Consider the following 17,746-nt stretch of genomic DNA (forward strand, 5'->3'; position numbering starts at 1 on the left):
TGGTCACTATATGGCACAGAATAATGAAGAAAGATACGATACTATTTATAAAGAATAAATACTTGTCGAGCCAAGTGGATTTGGACAATCGCACTCGGCGCAATGGTTGGGAATCATTGGTTTCGATTCCATTTGTTTTCTAAAGTTGTTGGAGGGTGCATAAGAAAAAGCGGCACTGCGGGGAGCCCTGTCGTTGCTCACCAGTGACAAGTGGGACTGTTTTTACACCTTCTTTCTAAATAAGGAAGCGGCCTGACAGACATATGACCACCGACCCAATTTGGGTGCTGTCCCGAGGGCCTGCTCAACCCCCCTCGTTCTGGACTAGCAATGACAAGTCATTGAAGGCACTTTCCTGCTGCTATCGGGGCCGTGTCCGATCTTGCGTTGGGAGTCGGATCCAGGGAGGGACCGGTGATGTGGAGCCCCTGGCTGGTCTGACTACGTGCTCTGGTTTATTTCTTTGTTTCTTTCTCTTTTCTTTTTGGTGCATGGCGGATTATTTCATGCAACTCTTCTTTTTGGTCGAGGAGCAGGAGAGAGAGCAAGAGTGTGCGTGTGGGGGGGAGAGAGAGAGGCGTGGAGGTAGGAGCTGCAAAACATGGTAATCACCAGCAGCAGCACCAGCACCATCACCTCCAGCGTCTCCTCTCCTCCTCTGCACCGGGGCTTGCGTTTCATGCCCTGCACAGCTCCAGAAATAACCCTCAGCCAGCATGCCGAAGGGAGAAAAACAAGAAGAGCGGTATTTTTAGGCTCATTAATTTGGACCACGTGGTCTGAAGGTAAACCGGATGGCCGGAGCTCACAGGCTCCTCGTCAGTATGTCCTGCGAGGCCGGCACACCGCACTGGACGCTGACCACGGCGGTTCTCCTGAGCCTCCTGCTGGGCATCGTGTCGGCGTACCCGCTCTCGAGCGGCCGGACGAATGGCACCTTGCTGCTGGAGAAGCGCTGGGAGACGCTCTTCTCTCGCTCCGTGCTCGGGATCTCCGGGGAGAAGCCGGAGCTCAATTGGGAGAGTGACTACCTGCTGGGCATCAAGAGAGTAAGGAGGCTCTACTGCAACGTGGGCATCGGCTTCCACCTCCAGATCCTCCCCGACGGCACGATCAACGGTGTCCACCACGAGAACCAGTACAGTGAGTTCTTCCATGTCATTTGCATGATCGCGTGTCATCTCAGTTGGGGGTGCAAAGACAATTCTATTAAAATACAAACAGCACCGAGCGATCGCCCCCGGCCCCCTCTCCTCTCCTCCCTTCCCCTCCTCTCCTCTCCTCCTTTCCTCTCCTCTCCCTTGCTCTTCCTCTCTTCTCCTCTTCCTCCCCGAGCATGACATGAATGTATGGCCGCTTTTAGACACAACTTATTTTTACGCTGCGGGCCAGCTAGGACGGGCCGGTGGCCGTGGAGCTCAGCACGACCACGCAAATGGCGCAATCCGGCCACACGCGCGCGCGCACACACACACACAAATAAATAAGTAGATAAATAAATAAATGCTTGCGTGTGATCGGATGTTAAAGATGCAGAACAAAGAGTCGACACTCTGCAAGGTTACACCCCATAGGCGCAGAGAAGGGGGCACAATGCATGCTAAAAAAAATCGTCATCATAATTCTATTCAAATCCGTCAGCCGTCGTGCTCCCTCAAATTATTTGTGATTTCAGGTCTCATTGAGATCTCCACGGTGGAGAGAGGAGTAGTGAGCCTGTATGGAGTCAAGAGTGACTTGTATGTCGCCATGAACAGACGAGGGAGGTTATATGGGACGGTAGGTATGCAGCCCGTTTTATTTACACCGGCTGATGATAAATGTGCATGAGCCACATAGCCACAAGTATTTGACATCAGGAACTTTTCACTTATAATAATGAAGTCAATTTTAAGTCAAGACATCGATCTGCCCCCAGATGTCTACCAACAATCTTATGATGGGGAATCACAAACTCAGCGTCAGGCTCAGACCTGTGCACGGAGGGAATACGTAAAGGGCCTTTATGGAAATAGCCTCATCCAACAGTGCAATAAAAGGACAATTTAGATATGCTCATGTTTTAAATTGGGATGAAATCCAGACAAACATGAGGAGAACATCAGGCCTTGGGTTCGAATCACCTGCCTCTGAACTGTGAGGCGGATGTGCTAACCACTAAAATACCACATTGGCCTTAGAAATGCTGAACATAAATAAAACTATGATCATCAAACGTGCTGTTGGTACCGTACACTTTACAATTCACAGTTTTGATCGACTTTTTAGTTCTTCAAGTATTGTAGTTTTGAAGGGCATCCGTCAAAGTGATTGGAGGTTTATTTGTCAGTATTTATTTATTTTAGACAGCTGATGAGCACCTACAAAAACTATTAACAGCAATATTTTATAGGTGTCACACCATCACTATGAGCTATATTTATAGTTTTAAAAGTGGGTCCCATAAAGCCACACTTCTCGAGTTTGTCGCTAAGCCACCTTAAACATTACAACTTAGTCATCCTTTGCATCACTAGAGCAGAGAAATGGCCCCTTTATGGCTAAATATCAGACAAAAATTGATAATAGAAATAAACCTTTTAAAAAGTCTTCTGAGTAGATTTAAAATTTCTTCATATTCTCAAAAGTTGACATTTATTTTACTATTGTTAAAAGTAAACCCTCGAAACGGGAAACACTTAGGCGTAAATTTGTCAGATGAACCGCAAACTTTTGAGATAAAAAAAAAAAGCAGTCTAAATGAGCTTTGATAAGTCATGTCGTGAGGTCTTTTTCTTCTCCCAGTGCTTAGTGGGGTTTTTTCTATTCTTTGCTTTTTAATACAATTTGTTTTGGCTGCTCCTTTTTTAAGAGTGTCTCCAAAAAGCTAAAAACTAAATAAAAAAATCCCGTAACAAATGCCCAAAGTGAGGAACGGTATGCTGTGGTCATAATGGTTATTTTTATTTATTTATTTTTTTGTCTCCTGTAATTTAGGGATTTTTCCTGGAATGTTTTGGTTGAATGCAGTTCGGTGGACTTGAGGTTTTCACATCTGCCTCACAGTTCTGAGGTTTGGGGTTGAACTCTGCTCCGACCTTCCTGTGTTGAGTTCTTGCCATGGGTTTTCTCTGGCTTCTTCGCACATTCCAAAAACACCCGTCGTGTCTATCGAAGACTCTAAATTGTCCGTACGCGAGAATGAGTAGTATTTTATCTGCTGGGATACTTTAACTCACCCTCACCCAAGCACTGTAACAAAAAAATGAATTGATATTTTACGGTTTTCCCGTGAGGAAGTGTCTGCCTTGTTCAGTTAATAATGAAGACATGGATGAAAAGAATTAGGTTAAACTCTGAGTCTTAGTAGTACAATGGTCGCACAACATAGCAAACGCGTCACCTTATGTGCTTTGTGTTTTTTTGTTTTGTTTGGACATGCTGAATGGTACTTCACTTGAGTTGAAGAGATTAGTGAGCATGTCAGCAGTAACCTTGATGTCATTGGCGCTGAAATGACAATGACATGTGTTCCCGTTAGTGGCGGCCACTTCGCTTGTGGGAGCGACATCCTTGACAGGCAGAATGTATCTCCTCTTGAGTGATGAAGTGTAAGCTTGCCACTGTGCTGACGATCTGATAAGAGATTGAATTTAGCCACATGCATCTTGATGGGGGCTTCCTGTATGTACGCCATGTTGGCTTAGTCAGCATTGCAGAACTTGCACCGTGTGTTTCCTTCCTTATAATCGTGGCTGATGTTTAGTTGACTACTGGGGGACTTGAAATATCCATGTTGAAGCATGCCTCACCTATTTGATTATGTTCTATTTAATGAAAGGCCTTTAAATGTACAGTATTTTGACTGCAGTTGTCGCCACTTTGTGTTGAAAGAAACTTCATTTAGCCAAATTAAAACCAAATCTAACAATATTAACGGCTCATCATCCTCTGAGAAATAGTTGGTTATTTACTTCCATTGTCCTTGCTTTGAAATTTGATAACTTCTGACATATTTTGGGTTATGCTGGTTTGCTTATATTTGACCAAAACATGAAGTGTGTTTTCATTTGTATTTAATAGGAGTTGGAATACAATAGGTCATGCTTAATTTTCCACTTTGTGACAATTTTGACTGTGAAAAGTTATTTGTCCCTACATGTGCCTAACTGGCTGCTTTCTGTTTCATGGACAATAAGTAAAGAGAAATAAATGGGACTGGACTATTTATTTTCTCTGAGGCTTGAGGAATGCTCCCTCTTTTGACCCAAACTTTAAAACAATCAAACCAAGAAAAATGAAAACACTGGTCAAGTGCTGTGTTTGTAGATGTCCGTATGTAAGTTTACTTAGTGGGGCCACGTCCTGGTTTATGGAAGATGACATTAGAATTACGCCAAAGCGTGTGTGTCAAAACAATTCCATTGTAAAAATAGAAAGGTGAAATGATTTGCGGTTAGCTGCATTTGTTTCTGGATTGGCACCAAAATGTAATTAACACACTAAACAGGTCAATAACTCTTCTCTTGATGCTTTCACCGCAATGCCGTTTGTGTGGCTCAAATTACACAGAAATCAGAGTACTGTGGTAACTCCACTTACAAGTGACTCGACTTCTCAGTTTTCTGAGATGTAGTCTTCTAAAAATTAAGCAGCAATGCTAGACGGTGGAAGTGAACTTAACAACAAGCAGAAGTTTGGCAGCCAGAATATTATTCTTAGGAAAATCAGGCAAAGTGCTTGCTTCAAGCTGTTTATTGACTCTTTCAGTTTTCATTATTCATTGTGTGTTTAACCAAACTTAACTTTGCCATGCAGAAAGTCTGTTTGCAATTGCAAAATGCCATAGAAAGTCTCATGAAACCAGCATTAATAGCTTGTAACCCTTTAAGCAAGGTATTTGAACACCACCAGTGCTGCAACATATGTAGACAGACAAAAAAATATATAGCAATACTCAGGCGTATATTATCTAGCCTCTGCAAAGCAATGGCCAATATTACTCTAACTAGGTTTTAAAAAGTGTAATAGCGTGGAGTGCTCTTTATCTCATTCAAATCTAACTTACAGCATTTTTTTTGTTTTTGTTTTGGGGGGGATCTGAAAAGGCGTATTGACATTTCTATTCATTTTAACGGATCAAGAAAATGCGTTCTTTGTTTATTTCAGTTGTTCAATTCAAAAAAGCAGAATGATTTAGATTTATTAAACAGGGAGTAAAGATATCATTTATTGATTTTAATTTTGATATGAATTTAAATTACTGCTAACTAAAACCAATTCACCTTGGCAGGAAATGAGATTGTTACATTAAACTATGCGACATATTTTATTAAAATATATGAAACAGATAGAAATAGCACTTTTAAAAACGTGTCCCACGTGTCCCTTTTGCAGACAGTCTTCCACGACGAGTGCAAGTTCCGAGAGCGGATGCTCCCCAACAACTACAACGCCTACGAGTCGCTGGCGTACAGAGGCTCCTTCGTGGCGCTCAGCAAGCACGGCCGCGTCAAGAGGGGCAACAAGGCCACCACTGCCATGACTGTGACGCATTTCCTACCCCGAATATTACCTCCCCCGAGCAAAGACTGGCAATAACACACTTATTTGCACATGTGGATTCTTTCCCAGGTAACGTCAATGCCCTGTCCATACTGTACATCCTTAAAAACCTGCAACCGACTTGTCACAGAGAGAATATCCAATAGTATTTATTCAGACTTTATATGTATATTTGGGTAGCTTACTTTGTATTAGAAATGATGAAATGCCTTTCTTTGCTGCTTTTATGGATTTCAACCAATTTGTGTTGGGGGGGAGGGAGGGAGAGTGAGAGAGAGCGAGAGAGGCTTCAATTGGTCTCTTCATTCTACTGTATGGGTGCTTGTTGAAGTCAGAGAAGCGCGTGCCCTGTCAGCTCTTCTTTTTGGATATGATCATTGTATTACCTCAAAGCACCAAAATGTCAGAAAAATATACATGCATGGAACTACTGAGGAAAAAAAAAAATGCCTGTGAACATATTTTTGTTGTGCACCATCTCTGTTTGTTGGATATCAGCTCTGACAGGGTAAGTAGAGCACTTGCAAATATGGCGGTGGTTGTTCTTGCTTTGTCATGAGGTAGCGGTGCCTTGAATTCCTATTGTGGCCCCCCCCCCTTCCCTCTTCCCTTTGCATGTAAGTAACGCCGGTGCTGAAGTCAGAAATAAGAATGATGGACAAATCATCACTCCACAAGCCAGACGCTAGCGCTGGTCTTGAGCCCCATTCCCGGTGGGGCACAAAATGTTCCCGCCGGGAACTATGTAAAGGAAGTGAATTGTGACTGTGTGCTGCACATGACGCAGCGGAGCCTTTTTTGTCCACGCTGAAAGATTTGAAAGAGAGGTCTAGGGCATCAGAGGGAGCTTTGACAATCCCACAATTTGGTTATCAGTAGAGCTTGTGGACATGCCATTGTTATCAAGTATAAACGAAAATTCATTTGTCCCACTTAGGTTCTACTTTATGTGTTAGGGTGCTGTCTGAAATGAAGACAATAAGTGACAAAATGGATCTCTTTTGATTTGGCACTTAAAGGCCTTTTTGCAGGAAATAGTGTGGATGCTACTGTTGATTAGTCAGTTCACTGTCAATGAGGGTATGCTTTGAGGGACATCAGGATTTTACATTTCAGGTACCCCACTTCCCTCCCATTTAGATTTACATTTGTTTTTATGATTGATGAAAGCTATTTATGCAAAGTGGTCACTGATTATGTAGCGTATTTTACTTGAATGCAACCCTTTGAGATACTGTAATGTGGCGATGGGCGGGGTCAAAGCACACGGCAACAGTAATGCTCAGAGTTGGACTTTTAAGGGCCTCTGCACGTGGCTTCCATTGTTGGTTTAAGGATGCGAGTCATGTGGACGAGCAATTGTGGGCCCCATCCATCCAAGCCACTTGTGTACTAAGACTATAGGTGCTGACATCAGCTTCTCGGGTTACTGACTTTTAGTCGTTTTCTTGTCGCAACCTTGTTGTTGGAGCGAGACGACGAGCGAGCTTCTCGTGTTTTCCCATGTGCAATGCGATGAGGATGTCACGATTCATCAAGACCGTTTGTCGAAATGAGCTGCAATCAATGTTAGTTTTGGCGTACAGTGGAACCTCTGAAGAACTCAAATTGGTCAGTCAAGCAAGTTGAAAAGAAAACATTTAGCGAGCTCAAACGCCACAAACACGACTGTGCAGGCCCTGGGCAGATTAGACTCACATGGCAACACAAAAAGGCTGAAATCTGATTGGACAAAAAAAGGAACTAATCGATTGTTTGATAATTTAATGGACTGCCATTTGAAAAATGATGTAATTGTTTAGAGCCCTTTTTAAATGTGGTTTGGCATACTTTAATCGGAAGGAAGTGGCAGTGCTCATATTTTGTCAAAGTGTGGAGTCTTAAAAACAAGATCCCTGTGCAGTATCGATGATGATCTTGCGTTTTGTCAGGACAGGGATTTTCTGTCTGTTTTTGTGGGCTGTGTACTCAACTCCACATTATGTTATACTACTCAAGATGGACATGAATTATGTCATTGCCACTGCATAGTTACAACATACTGGATGAACCGCTATACTTAAATTAGATATTGTCCTGCTACAACTCATGAATCTGTGTGAAAACAGAAAATGGTTTCATCTGCCATTTTCAAGATGCATTGTGGGATGCATTGATGGTAATTCTCGAAACAGAACAAAATGCAAATCAGAAGGTTACGTTTTTACACAATGGCATGGTCAGTCATTTGTTTCGTAAGCACTTAGTACATTCAAGGCCGGTAAAATTATTTCTACATGTGTATGGCAATTTAGAATGTTAAAATATTTTCTGTACACTTAATTGAGGTATTGAAAAAAATTGAGCCTGACTAGCATTGTGTTAAACTTAAGAGGTTCTACTGTACTACTTAAATGATATGAAATGGTTGTTGTTTTGCAATTTTATGCATGTAGCAAAGTACCACTAAGTCTTGCTTGGTGGAGTATGTTTTTTTTTTTTTTTTTTTTTTTTATTTAATTAATGTCACGGTTTACCTCATACACTCTTCTCTGTGGGCAGTGCATTAGGGGGCCCCACAGGCTTCCGCTCATGTCTAGTAAGTGAGATGAGTGCATGGCACCTGGATGGCAAGTGTGGCCATGCCAGCACATGCTCAAATTGTTGGCTTTCTGCCAAAGTGACAGTAGAGGCCATATCAATTGACCTTGAGTCAGGAATAACAGGACATGGTGAGGCAAAAGGGTGGAGGGGGTGGGGAGCACAAGAGTGGGATGCACTGTAAGTAAGTAGCAAAGAGAATCAAATGTTTCCAGAAAGGTTGGTTAGTTGGTTGGTTAGTTAAACATGCTGAATACTGTGATTATAATACACATTTTGGTTGTATCACCATTACTTATTATTGTGTATTATTCAATCCATGATGGAGGATCAGAAAATAACGTAGCCCCCCCCCCCCTCGAATGAATGCGTGGGAGTAACACAAGTGGCAAAACTACTAAAATGATAAATTATTTTATGGAGTGCAATTTTATAATCCTAGCCAAACAAGACAAATATTGACATTTCAAAGCACTTGTTTTTGAAGGCAAGATTTTGTGAAATGCTTTTTTTGTTGTTGTTTTGCTATCCCCAGCCTATTATTGGGTGTTGCAGAGGACTGTTAACACAACGTGAGGTGGTTGGAGTGGCAAACCAGCAATAGCAGGGGAATAGAATTTTATTATTAGCAGTGGTCTTGCATCTCATGCAACAAGAAAGTCTATTGCATGATCCTGTTTTGAGGTAGACTTCTGATTTGGTTTTGATGTAACTAAGACAAGTATATGGTGGGGGGAAAAAAAAAAAAAAAAGATCCCAGTGCCCCCTGTCAATAAACTCCCATTTTTTAAAATCCCTTCTCATGCACAAAGAATTCGGAATGGTCCCTTTTGAATATGCACCCATGTCATCAGTTGCTTTTAAAGATGTATTGGTTCACAGGGATCTCAAGCGAGTGGATCTGTGCTCTCAGTATGTGTGTGTCTGTGTCTGTGTGTGTGTGTGTGTGTGTGTGTGTGTGTGTGTGTGTGTGTGTGTGTGTGTGTGTGTGTGTGTGTGTGTGTGTGTGTGTGTGTGTGTGTATGCATTGTGTCCCTGTGTGCCAGCAGCCTTTATGTTTTCCTCTCAGTTTCTTATTCCTGCACTGAGGGGAGAGTGCTTCCTCTTGAGTCCCCCTCCTCTTTTGGAACATATACCTCACCTTCTGCCTTAGTTCCGATTATTAAAATGATTGTAAATTAGTTTGAAACAACAGACTTCTTCAATCATTTGTTTCTGAGAAAAAAAAAATGATGGCGAAAAAAACAAACTATATTACAAATGGGTTTCCTTTTATTTTTGTACGTATGTGCTGTGCACAGCAGTCAACTGTATTCCTGAAATGATAATAAAAGAGATTTTGTAAAAGCTGTTGTGATGTCTTCAGGTTTCCATGTTTGACATGCTTCTGACACATCAGAGCGTTAGAGAGAGAGAGAGAGCGAGAGAGAGAGCGAGAGAGAGAGAGAGAGAGAGAGAGAGAGAGAGAGAGAGAGACCAAATATGAAGTCATTTGGTTTATTATTTAAATAATGCCTGTTCCAATACTTTTGCTCTATTGAAGTGTTTAGCTTTTAAAAATAAAAAGTGTGCTCTCTTGATTCAGGTCTAGATGTAAATACATGAAGCGTTCTTCACATTCATCTTTTGAGCTGAAACACAACAAAAACAAAGAAGTTAACCTTGCCGTTCCAATACTTTTGGAGGGCACTGTAGGTCTGATATATGCCTGGATGGTTTTACATAACAAAATGGCCACATTGTTTTGTGAGTGACAAATACAATGTGGATGATAATCTTGCAATAATGTTGCAAATGTATTCTTTTCTTTACACAGTTAGGCAAAGGTAGTTTGCCTAAGCAAATCCTGTATTTTCGTTTCCAAAGAGGCAGCGGCATTCCAGTTAAAGCTTGCAGGAATTCCACAAAGGCAACCCTAAACCACTGACAAACAACAAGGCTTTGTGTCATTTGGATAAATGACTTTGCCGGTTCATGGACCCTGTGTTTAAATAGGCCTGTTGGACTTTCTCCTCCCTCCAGAGAACTGCTCACACGCTAACCAACGCTGCTCACTCTGCTCCAGTAAGGAGAGCGCGCTTTTCCCAAATGACCATGCAAGTGGCTTTCTTCCCATTCCTTTTGATTGCCGCCCATGTGTCCATAGCTGTGGATTGTAAACCCAGGTCCAAGGACCCGGAGCAGAGCTCAGGTACGCCATCCAGGAGGACACATCACTACATTCTTCCGAGTGTCGGATCCACGAGGAAACGTTTTCTTGGCCACTTTCTGGGTGAGTCTGACCGTGTTTGGATTCTTAGTAGGCTTGAAATTCTTGAACGCAGCTTTGTGTAGGAGCTTTCTCAATTAAGAATCAAGTTGTAAAAAATCTTTACATCTTTTCTGCAAACTAACCAAGACGTGCCTCAAATTCTTGCAGTTGTTCATCCAGTCAAGACGCACAAGCGCAACTATGTGTCCATATTTGACCTGGGAAGAAAGCGTTTTGTGTGCATGGAGTTGGAGGGAGAACTGTACAGCTTTGTGAGTAACTTTGACTTTGATTGGCAAATTTCATAGTCGATTCCGTTTATTGCAGAGACATCCACAATATTGACCAAGAAGAAAGTGTTCCACCTTCTTCATGTATTAAAACACACTTTGTACCAGCATGTTCATGTCTGCTAACCTATAATGTAAAAACAACAGAGAGAAATTTGCATACCGTAGATGTCAATCAAGTATATTTATTGCTTTGTGGGAATGCCAACGGTTACTTCTTAAAAGTCAAAAATTCTCTTTATGAAGACAAGCACCTCTGTGCATCGTAAAAACGATCACGTTAAAACAATGATGAACAATGAATGATGGCAAGTGGCAAGCACGTTGTTCTTTTCTTGCCAAACAGAAAGAAAAGAAAAGAAACGACGGCTTCTTCAGCCGCATTTCCTTCATCGGCACAAACCAGCGTGGTGTGACTTCCTCTCAGAATGGAAATCACCTTCTACTTTCTCACCCCAAGTCATCAGGGCTGTCCTCCATCTCACCAAAACGCTTCCTGGCCCGCTTAGTGAGTAGACAGAGGAGGAGCGAGGAGGTGAACCCATCTGACCCGTTAAGGTCTGAGTCGCAGCCCTCTCATTCCGTCAATGACCACAAAGAATTGGATCACCGCCAGCCGGAGCCGGACCAGACGGGAGCTGTGTCAAAAGAGACCATCCCTTCCAGTGACGACGACCCATTAAAAGTCTTGCACGCAAACGGGCCTGTGAGTCCAGTCAAGACCAACATAGCGGACCGAGCGGAACAAGAGTGACATCATCAACTTGGGCAAATGAACTCTGGAAGGGTGAAAACGATCTGTTTCCGGAAGATGGTCAAAACAGAAAATAATGACGTAAAACCTTTGCTTTCCCCGGCAGGTTTTTAACATTGTTGAGAAGTGAGTGAATTGTTGTTTTTCGAAAATATGTTCCAAAAATCCCCCAACGTTATAAATGTCCAAAGATGCATCACCCCATGCATCTCAATTTTTCTTCTGTGTCAAAAGAAGTTTAAAGTGAAAGACTGCCAAGTGATGGTTATGTTGACACTGGAATTTGCTTCCGTGACTTAACTTGAAGGTCATTTCCGAAAGACATTTGGGTTTTAGAGCAAAGAAATGAATATGAGCAAAAGTATTGGAACAGAGCTTATTCAATTATTCTGTGTGTTAAGGAACATCTCGAGCTATAAATACCATGAAATGAAAGCTGGAAGTCCCAACTTTTCTTTCATATTCCAAAACCCCAAATTTCTTCAATAGACGATACTTTGACTTACTTTTGGAGGGGACTATACTTTTATGTAACACCCTGTTGTGGCTGGTCCTTCTTTTGAAACAAGTGTTTTCGACTTAATCCTTTGATACTCACCGGTTTTGTGAGGTACGATGAAGAATTTCCTGATCCAAGATGGATCTAATTTTGCCAAGTGTGGTTCTGGACTGATGATCATGCGGTGACAAAATGCAGTCAGAGGGATCTTTTGGAAACATTGGATGGCGTCATGAGGCAGGTTGTCCTTGAACCTTTTTTTGTCAGTTAAACTTTAACCCGCTGGACAAGATGTGGCAATGTTTGTTGTGCATATGGGAAAGGTGGCATTTTTGTGAGCAATTGTGCTTATTTATAAATATGTAGATTTCTTTTTTAAATGCTTCATGTATAAATTCATCAGAATCAGCTAGTGTGTTTGCAGCTATTCATGTCAGGTGCCGGACACCAAGTCATACAAACCATAAAGGTATTTATTTATTGGACGTTGGAAAAAGACACCTTTTTCTTACCAAGTGTTATTATTTATATGGTTAATTTGTTATGTTCATGTGAATAAATAAAAAATGGAACTCTTCAATGATTTATGTGTCGATTTCTAATACGAGTTACGTGAATAGTAAAGGTCAGCCAGGAAATGGTTTCATACGTTTAATATTATTCTACATGGACAAAAAGTATTGGGACACATTAGACAGAAAAGAGACAAAATGACAGAAAATGTCTGTTGTAGTTTTCACATTATTAGACCAGTCCAAAATGTCTTAAAGTGAGCGGTATCAAAATTATTATTGAATCTATTGACCAATAAATATGCCAATACGTACTTTTGGCCTTGAAGAGCTATTCGAACATTGTGACATATTATAGGGGTAATTTTTTTTTGGGGGGGGGAGCAGAAAGTCCAGTTGAAGCTTGCTGAGATGCTGTGGAAATATCTTATCTACAGTACAAGCTGTTATATGAACCTTTGGCCATTGGAGGGTGCTAACAGACATGTAACAACTGCAATGTTGCAAGATAGCGCAGATGCTGTCATGTCCGTTATCTGGAGTGGCACCTGGTGGGGGGGCTCCAAGCAGATTTTAGGGTGGAAAAGTGCTCCCATGACCCACCCTCAGCTTCGCCAGTGCTTACTATACAAAGGTTACTTTCATGGACTTTAGAGCATGATCTGTGCCACACTGAAAAGACAAATAAATACAATGAGAAAGAATGGGTGAGAAGTTATCCGCTTTCTGCATTTTAATGTCAAATCCAAATTTATTTGTAGGAACTGATTTTTATAACGTTGAAATGAGGACTGACACTTTTTATCCTTCATGACTTATTTTCCTCACATTTGCTTTTGAGTGTTGCCTTCACACACAAGACAGTAGTGTTCCCGTGACCTTTCGATCACACCTCAGCTATTTCACTATGTTTTGACATGATCTCCCTTATTGACAAACAAACATTGAATCTTAGACACTTCAAAAGCATTGTTGTCTTTCGTCAAGGTGAGCACAAAGCGACTCACACCTGCGTTGGGACTCAACGAGAACATGCGTGCTCTGCTATAACCTTCAGGTAGGGGGCAGTGTAAATCATCCACAAGGAAGCGCATGGTCACGGACAAGTAGCCCCCATGGGAGACCACCAGCACGTGGACAGGAAGATTGTCCGCCTCCTCGCCTACTACGTGAGGCGCTGAAGAGTGCTCGTCGTCCTCCCCTCTGTTGGGCCAGTGTTCCTCCCCGACTTGTTGGACCATTTTGAGCCAAAACTCTTTGACGCGCTGCTTCACCTGAACACAATATACATTTGTTGTTATACACACAAACATGTCTAACATAGGGTTTTTGGCATTCCGTTCCATCCTCTTTACATTGTAACCCACCCCCCCGACACACACCTATGGGCAACCATTAATCCGATGAGGCCCATGACAAAATCTGCTTTCTATCTAACTGATCCAAGTGAAGGTTGCAAGTGCACTGGAATGCTGATGCAACAACCCGCAACGACGGAGCGGCCAGGCGCTGACTATGAGCCTCAAATCTATCTTTGGCCACCGTCTTCATCATCAGCCTCACCATCATGTGCTCGTCCCATGCTGAGATAGGGCTGATTCGATTCCAGAAACTAATAGATGAATAGAGGCGGCACATTTCCGAAATAGAACATCCCAAAAACGCATGATGCACCCACACACACACACACACACACACACACACACACACACACACACACACACACACACACACACACACACACACACACACACACACATGCAGACAAACACAAATAGAAGTGGTGACTTTTTAATCAGAGCCACTCTGGCAATACAGATGATGTACTTTGATCACAAGATGTCATTCAAGCATGTGCATGCAAAGAGGCCCTCTCATTCCCTCTTGCAGTACAGTACTGGACACGAGTGCACAACCACGCTCTTTTTGTCCTGGCATGTACTGCCCTCTAGCGGCGTACTTTATGCCCAGCTGTAATTTCATCTGCTGTAATGTGACCAAAGCTTTTGACAGCCTTGCTGCGTTAGATTTCATGTTTGTTATTCACATTAATTCTATATTGGTGTAATGAGCGGTTACAATTACGTACCAAGAAACTGCAGAAGATGAAGGGTCAAAATTGTAAAGATTGAAACTGAAGCAATTTCATTTGTTTTAGATTTATAGTCTATTAAAGTCAACCAGTAGAACTTTCACAGGTGGTAAGTAGGCAGTAGGCAGACTACGCGGGCTAAAAATATATATAAAAACTAGGACAAATACAGTAACTAGTAAATGTATTTTTCGCTACAATAATTAGGTCTCCAGTCAAATGATAATTATCAATACTTGATACTTAATTTGCATTCTCACATGATTTGTAATGTATGTTTGTCCACATAAAAATATTTGACAAAGGAGCCACATATAAAGATTGATGCTAGACATCAAACTAGAGTGATAAAATGTTGTATGAACATCAGATGTTTGTCTACACTGGGTTTAAAAAGAAGAATGTTTACAAACCACCAGACTTAAAATTATGCTCCACAAGTGATTTTTTTGGTGAGGCCATATTCGTCTGTACTGTGTGCTTTGCATTACAGTCTTTGTGTTGTAAGACTTTTTGTTTTTAGAATCTTATATGTAAGAGCCTTACCTGCTCTTGGGTTTCCCCTTGAGGAGGTGTAAAGACTGCTAAAGACTGACCAGCAGCTTTGGCCATATCTTTCAACTCCTGCACTCGCTTCCCCTCGGCTATTCCAAAGCTCTGAAAACCCAAAAGGAAGTTATTTATTTGATGATTCAAATGCAGGAAAAAACATATTAACATTGCTTTGACTGACCTTCTCTTTAAGTAGAGGCTCACATAGCAGTTGTAGACCAGCGCAACTACTGTTGTGTTTCACAATAGTTTCGGCAGTCTGCAAAGGAAGGAGGACAAGCAATTATCCATCCATTTTCAATAACGCTTATCCCGTTCAAAAGGGTTATTGCTTAAGAAAAAAAGTGGAATACCATTGAAGTCATATCATTAGGCAAATTGTATTTCCTGTATGTAAAGTTAAAGGAAACGGGCAGATGTGGTCACCACTCTGACAGTAATCATTTTCATTTGATATCATTTTATTTGATACTCTTCTTGAAATGTTGTTCAAATGTAACTTAATAAGTTTTATGAAAGTGACAGTCTTGACCCAACTAATTCTGTTTCCAATATTTTCCACGATAAGGAACAAATGGATTGAACAGCATCGCATAGCAGACAGTTTGACCTTTGTTTCCAGTGAGTCGTTTCTCCGTTTGTAAGTTTTATTCTCTCGCTTTCCTATTGTGAATATCAAACCTGTCGCGCTCGCATCATGTCACTGACAAACAGGTTGGAGAACTTGACATCTTTCAGGTAGCGACCTGCAGATTCCGCCTGCTGCAGCCCCTCCTCAGACAGTGGACAGTCTATGGCCTGGCCTGGATTCAAGACAGAGAAAAAACAATAAAAGTGATTTGCAACCACGTTTCTTTTTTTTTTTTAAAGAACACCTTACCTTGTAGCAGGCCCTCTTTATTGTACTGGGTTTCTCCACTGTTGGAAATACATGGTTATTATTATTTTATCGAACATATAACACAGGAAAGTAAATAGCTACAACCGTACTGACATACGACATTTAAAGGTTATGAATCAAGGCAAGGTTTCTTGAACAGAACAATACTGTGACAAATTCTCTATCAAGGAAAAACCTGCTGACTTTTGGCGTCGTTTATACATATTTTACAGCCCAAGAAGGTATGCTCAGTCTGCGTTAAACTACTCTTTGTATTTGAATTTGCTTGTTTAAAAGTGGACAGTGCGCTCGCTCGCACGCACGCACGCACGCTCGCACGCACGCACGCTCGCTCGCACGCACGCACACATTAGATTAGCAGATAAAATATCAGCTATCATATCTGAAAAATGGGCAAAGAAATTTAAGACATATGCAACACACTAAAGTGCACTGATCATTAAACTTCCATTCGATTGAATTACATTCATAACTGTTTTCCGTAAAAATAATTACTATATAATTACTATACGCCCCCCCCCCCCCCATTGTGTTGGCATTGGTTCGTTATGGGCAAGATTGCGCTCCGATTGAGAGCAAACTGGGTTGCACCTCTGCCATAGCCGTAGGAAGAGCACTGCTGCACAAACAACACACCGAATTATGGTTTTATGCAACGAAACATGATGTGTATGGTTTTAAAGTGGTTAACATTCGTTCTGTTTATAGCAACGTGCTATCAACTGCTTCCACCTCTATTTAGGGCGAAGTGGATCCTGAGATACCGCGATAGGACTGTCGCTTTGCTTGTCACTCTGTCATATTGCAGTTTCCCTGAACAATCAACTAAATACATTTGTCCCTAATGTTAACACCATGTGGGGCTTGCAACGCCCGATACGGTGTCAGATTTGGCAGCTATGATCTCAATGCGAGCTGCTGCAGCGGACACTTACTGTCGAACAAATGTCAAGCCGAACGTTAGTGCCGTCATTTCCCGGATAAGGTCAACAGAGCAATAAGCCCTCCGCATCAATTCTCAGCTGCTTTCAATGCCCCGTGACGTGACGGGAGGTTCACAGGCACACAAAAATGTCGACCGCTCTACTTCCCCAGTTCTATGAGCGTCAAGCATACTGTTGTCAATATGTACGCAAGTCCTTTTTTGGAGCGCGTCCGTTTGAGCATAATTACGGTAAAGACAGCGCTTCGGTTTGTGAAATTGTGAATGTTCATTCACAAGTGATCCATTGTTACTTTTAGTCTTATAAGTAATAAACAAATAATTAATGAACTAATAATAATAATAATAGTAGTCATAAATTGATGGATAGAGAATGAATGGATTGACAATCAACATCATCATTCATTTTAATCATGAATCCATTATCTGAATGGCTTATCCTCACGAGAGTTGTGGGTGCGCTGGAACCTATCCCAGTTGGGTTTGGACAGTAAGTAGGGATGCCTGTGTTACATGTCAAGTTGCTCCCATGTTATCTTGCTCCCCGTCTCGAGTTACGACTGTTATTGTAAATCGAGTAGCGCAGTTTTGTGTTTCGCGACTGCAGATTCGTCACACGCGACTTGGAACTTCCCTGATTGCAAAACTGTTCAAATTCTCAATAAAACCACTGAACGAAACGTCTCGTTTGCATTTCCGACTGGCTGCAATAAATAGCAAACACACAAAAAAAAAAAAAAAAAAAGATAAGTCACTAATGAGATTTGAACCCGTGACGCAGAGGTATAAGAATAGATGTCTTGTCAAAGCCTTAACCGGTATGCTATA

General features: G+C 41.7%; 3 protein-coding genes across 3 annotated transcripts; 2 read left to right on the plus strand and 1 right to left on the minus strand.

The window, feature by feature from the left end:
- The first annotated feature begins 794 nt into the window (after positions 1-794).
- Positions 795-5,692, plus strand: LOC147055832 (fibroblast growth factor 6-like). The gene is made up of 3 exons (XM_085914483.1): positions 795-1,143; positions 1,676-1,779; positions 5,377-5,692. Exons 1-3 carry the CDS (start codon positions 795-797, stop codon positions 5,578-5,580), a joined length of 657 nt encoding a protein of 218 aa, XP_085770609.1. The 3' UTR covers positions 5,581-5,692.
- Positions 5,693-10,002: 4,310 nt separating this feature from the next.
- Positions 10,003-12,485, plus strand: LOC147055833 (uncharacterized). Its single transcript, XM_085914706.1, has 3 exons — positions 10,003-10,396; positions 10,544-10,647; positions 11,012-12,485. Exons 1-3 carry the CDS (start codon positions 10,213-10,215, stop codon positions 11,417-11,419), a joined length of 696 nt encoding a protein of 231 aa, XP_085770832.1. The 5' UTR covers positions 10,003-10,212; the 3' UTR covers positions 11,420-12,485.
- A 93-nt stretch (positions 12,486-12,578) lies between these two features.
- On the minus strand, positions 12,579-17,096 carry tigara (TP53 induced glycolysis regulatory phosphatase a). Its single transcript, XM_085915252.1, has 6 exons — positions 16,911-17,096; positions 15,955-15,992; positions 15,756-15,877; positions 15,256-15,333; positions 15,069-15,179; positions 12,579-13,704 (listed from the first exon to the last, which is right to left on the minus strand). The coding sequence occupies exons 1-6, from the start codon at positions 16,985-16,987 to the stop codon at positions 13,336-13,338; spliced, it is 795 nt and encodes a 264-aa protein (XP_085771378.1). The 5' UTR covers positions 16,988-17,096; the 3' UTR covers positions 12,579-13,335.
- Positions 17,097-17,746: the final 650 nt, after the last annotated feature.

The sequence above is a fragment of the Syngnathus leptorhynchus genome, chromosome 6 (assembly GCF_054491065.1).
Source record: "Syngnathus leptorhynchus isolate UIUO chromosome 6, UIUO_Slep, whole genome shotgun sequence".
Classification (NCBI taxonomy): Eukaryota; Metazoa; Chordata; class Actinopteri; order Syngnathiformes; family Syngnathidae; genus Syngnathus; species Syngnathus leptorhynchus.

Coding starts and splice junctions, on each gene's coding strand:
- LOC147055832 (XM_085914483.1), top strand. CDS start 795: ATGGCCGGAGCTCACAGGCTCCTCGTCAGTATGTCCTGCGAGGCCGGC. Junction 1,144..1,675: donor CCACCACGAGAACCAGTACA/GTGAGTTCTTCC, acceptor TTGTGATTTCAG/GTCTCATTGAGATCTCCACG. Junction 1,780..5,376: donor GAGGGAGGTTATATGGGACG/GTAGGTATGCAG, acceptor TCCCTTTTGCAG/ACAGTCTTCCACGACGAGTG.
- LOC147055833 (XM_085914706.1), top strand. CDS start 10,213: ATGACCATGCAAGTGGCTTTCTTCCCATTCCTTTTGATTGCCGCCCAT. Junction 10,397..10,543: donor TTTTCTTGGCCACTTTCTGG/GTGAGTCTGACC, acceptor AAATTCTTGCAG/TTGTTCATCCAGTCAAGACG. Junction 10,648..11,011: donor AGGGAGAACTGTACAGCTTT/GTGAGTAACTTT, acceptor CTTGCCAAACAG/AAAGAAAAGAAAAGAAACGA.
- tigara (XM_085915252.1), bottom strand. CDS start 16,987: ATGCGGAGGGCTTATTGCTCTGTTGACCTTATCCGGGAAATGACGGCA. Junction 15,878..15,954: donor TAAAGAGGGCCTGCTACAAG/GTAAGGTGTTCT, acceptor TCTTGAATCCAG/GCCAGGCCATAGACTGTCCA. Junction 13,705..15,068: donor AAGGGGAAACCCAAGAGCAG/GTAAGGCTCTTA, acceptor TATTGTGTTCAG/GTGAAGCAGCGCGTCAAAGA.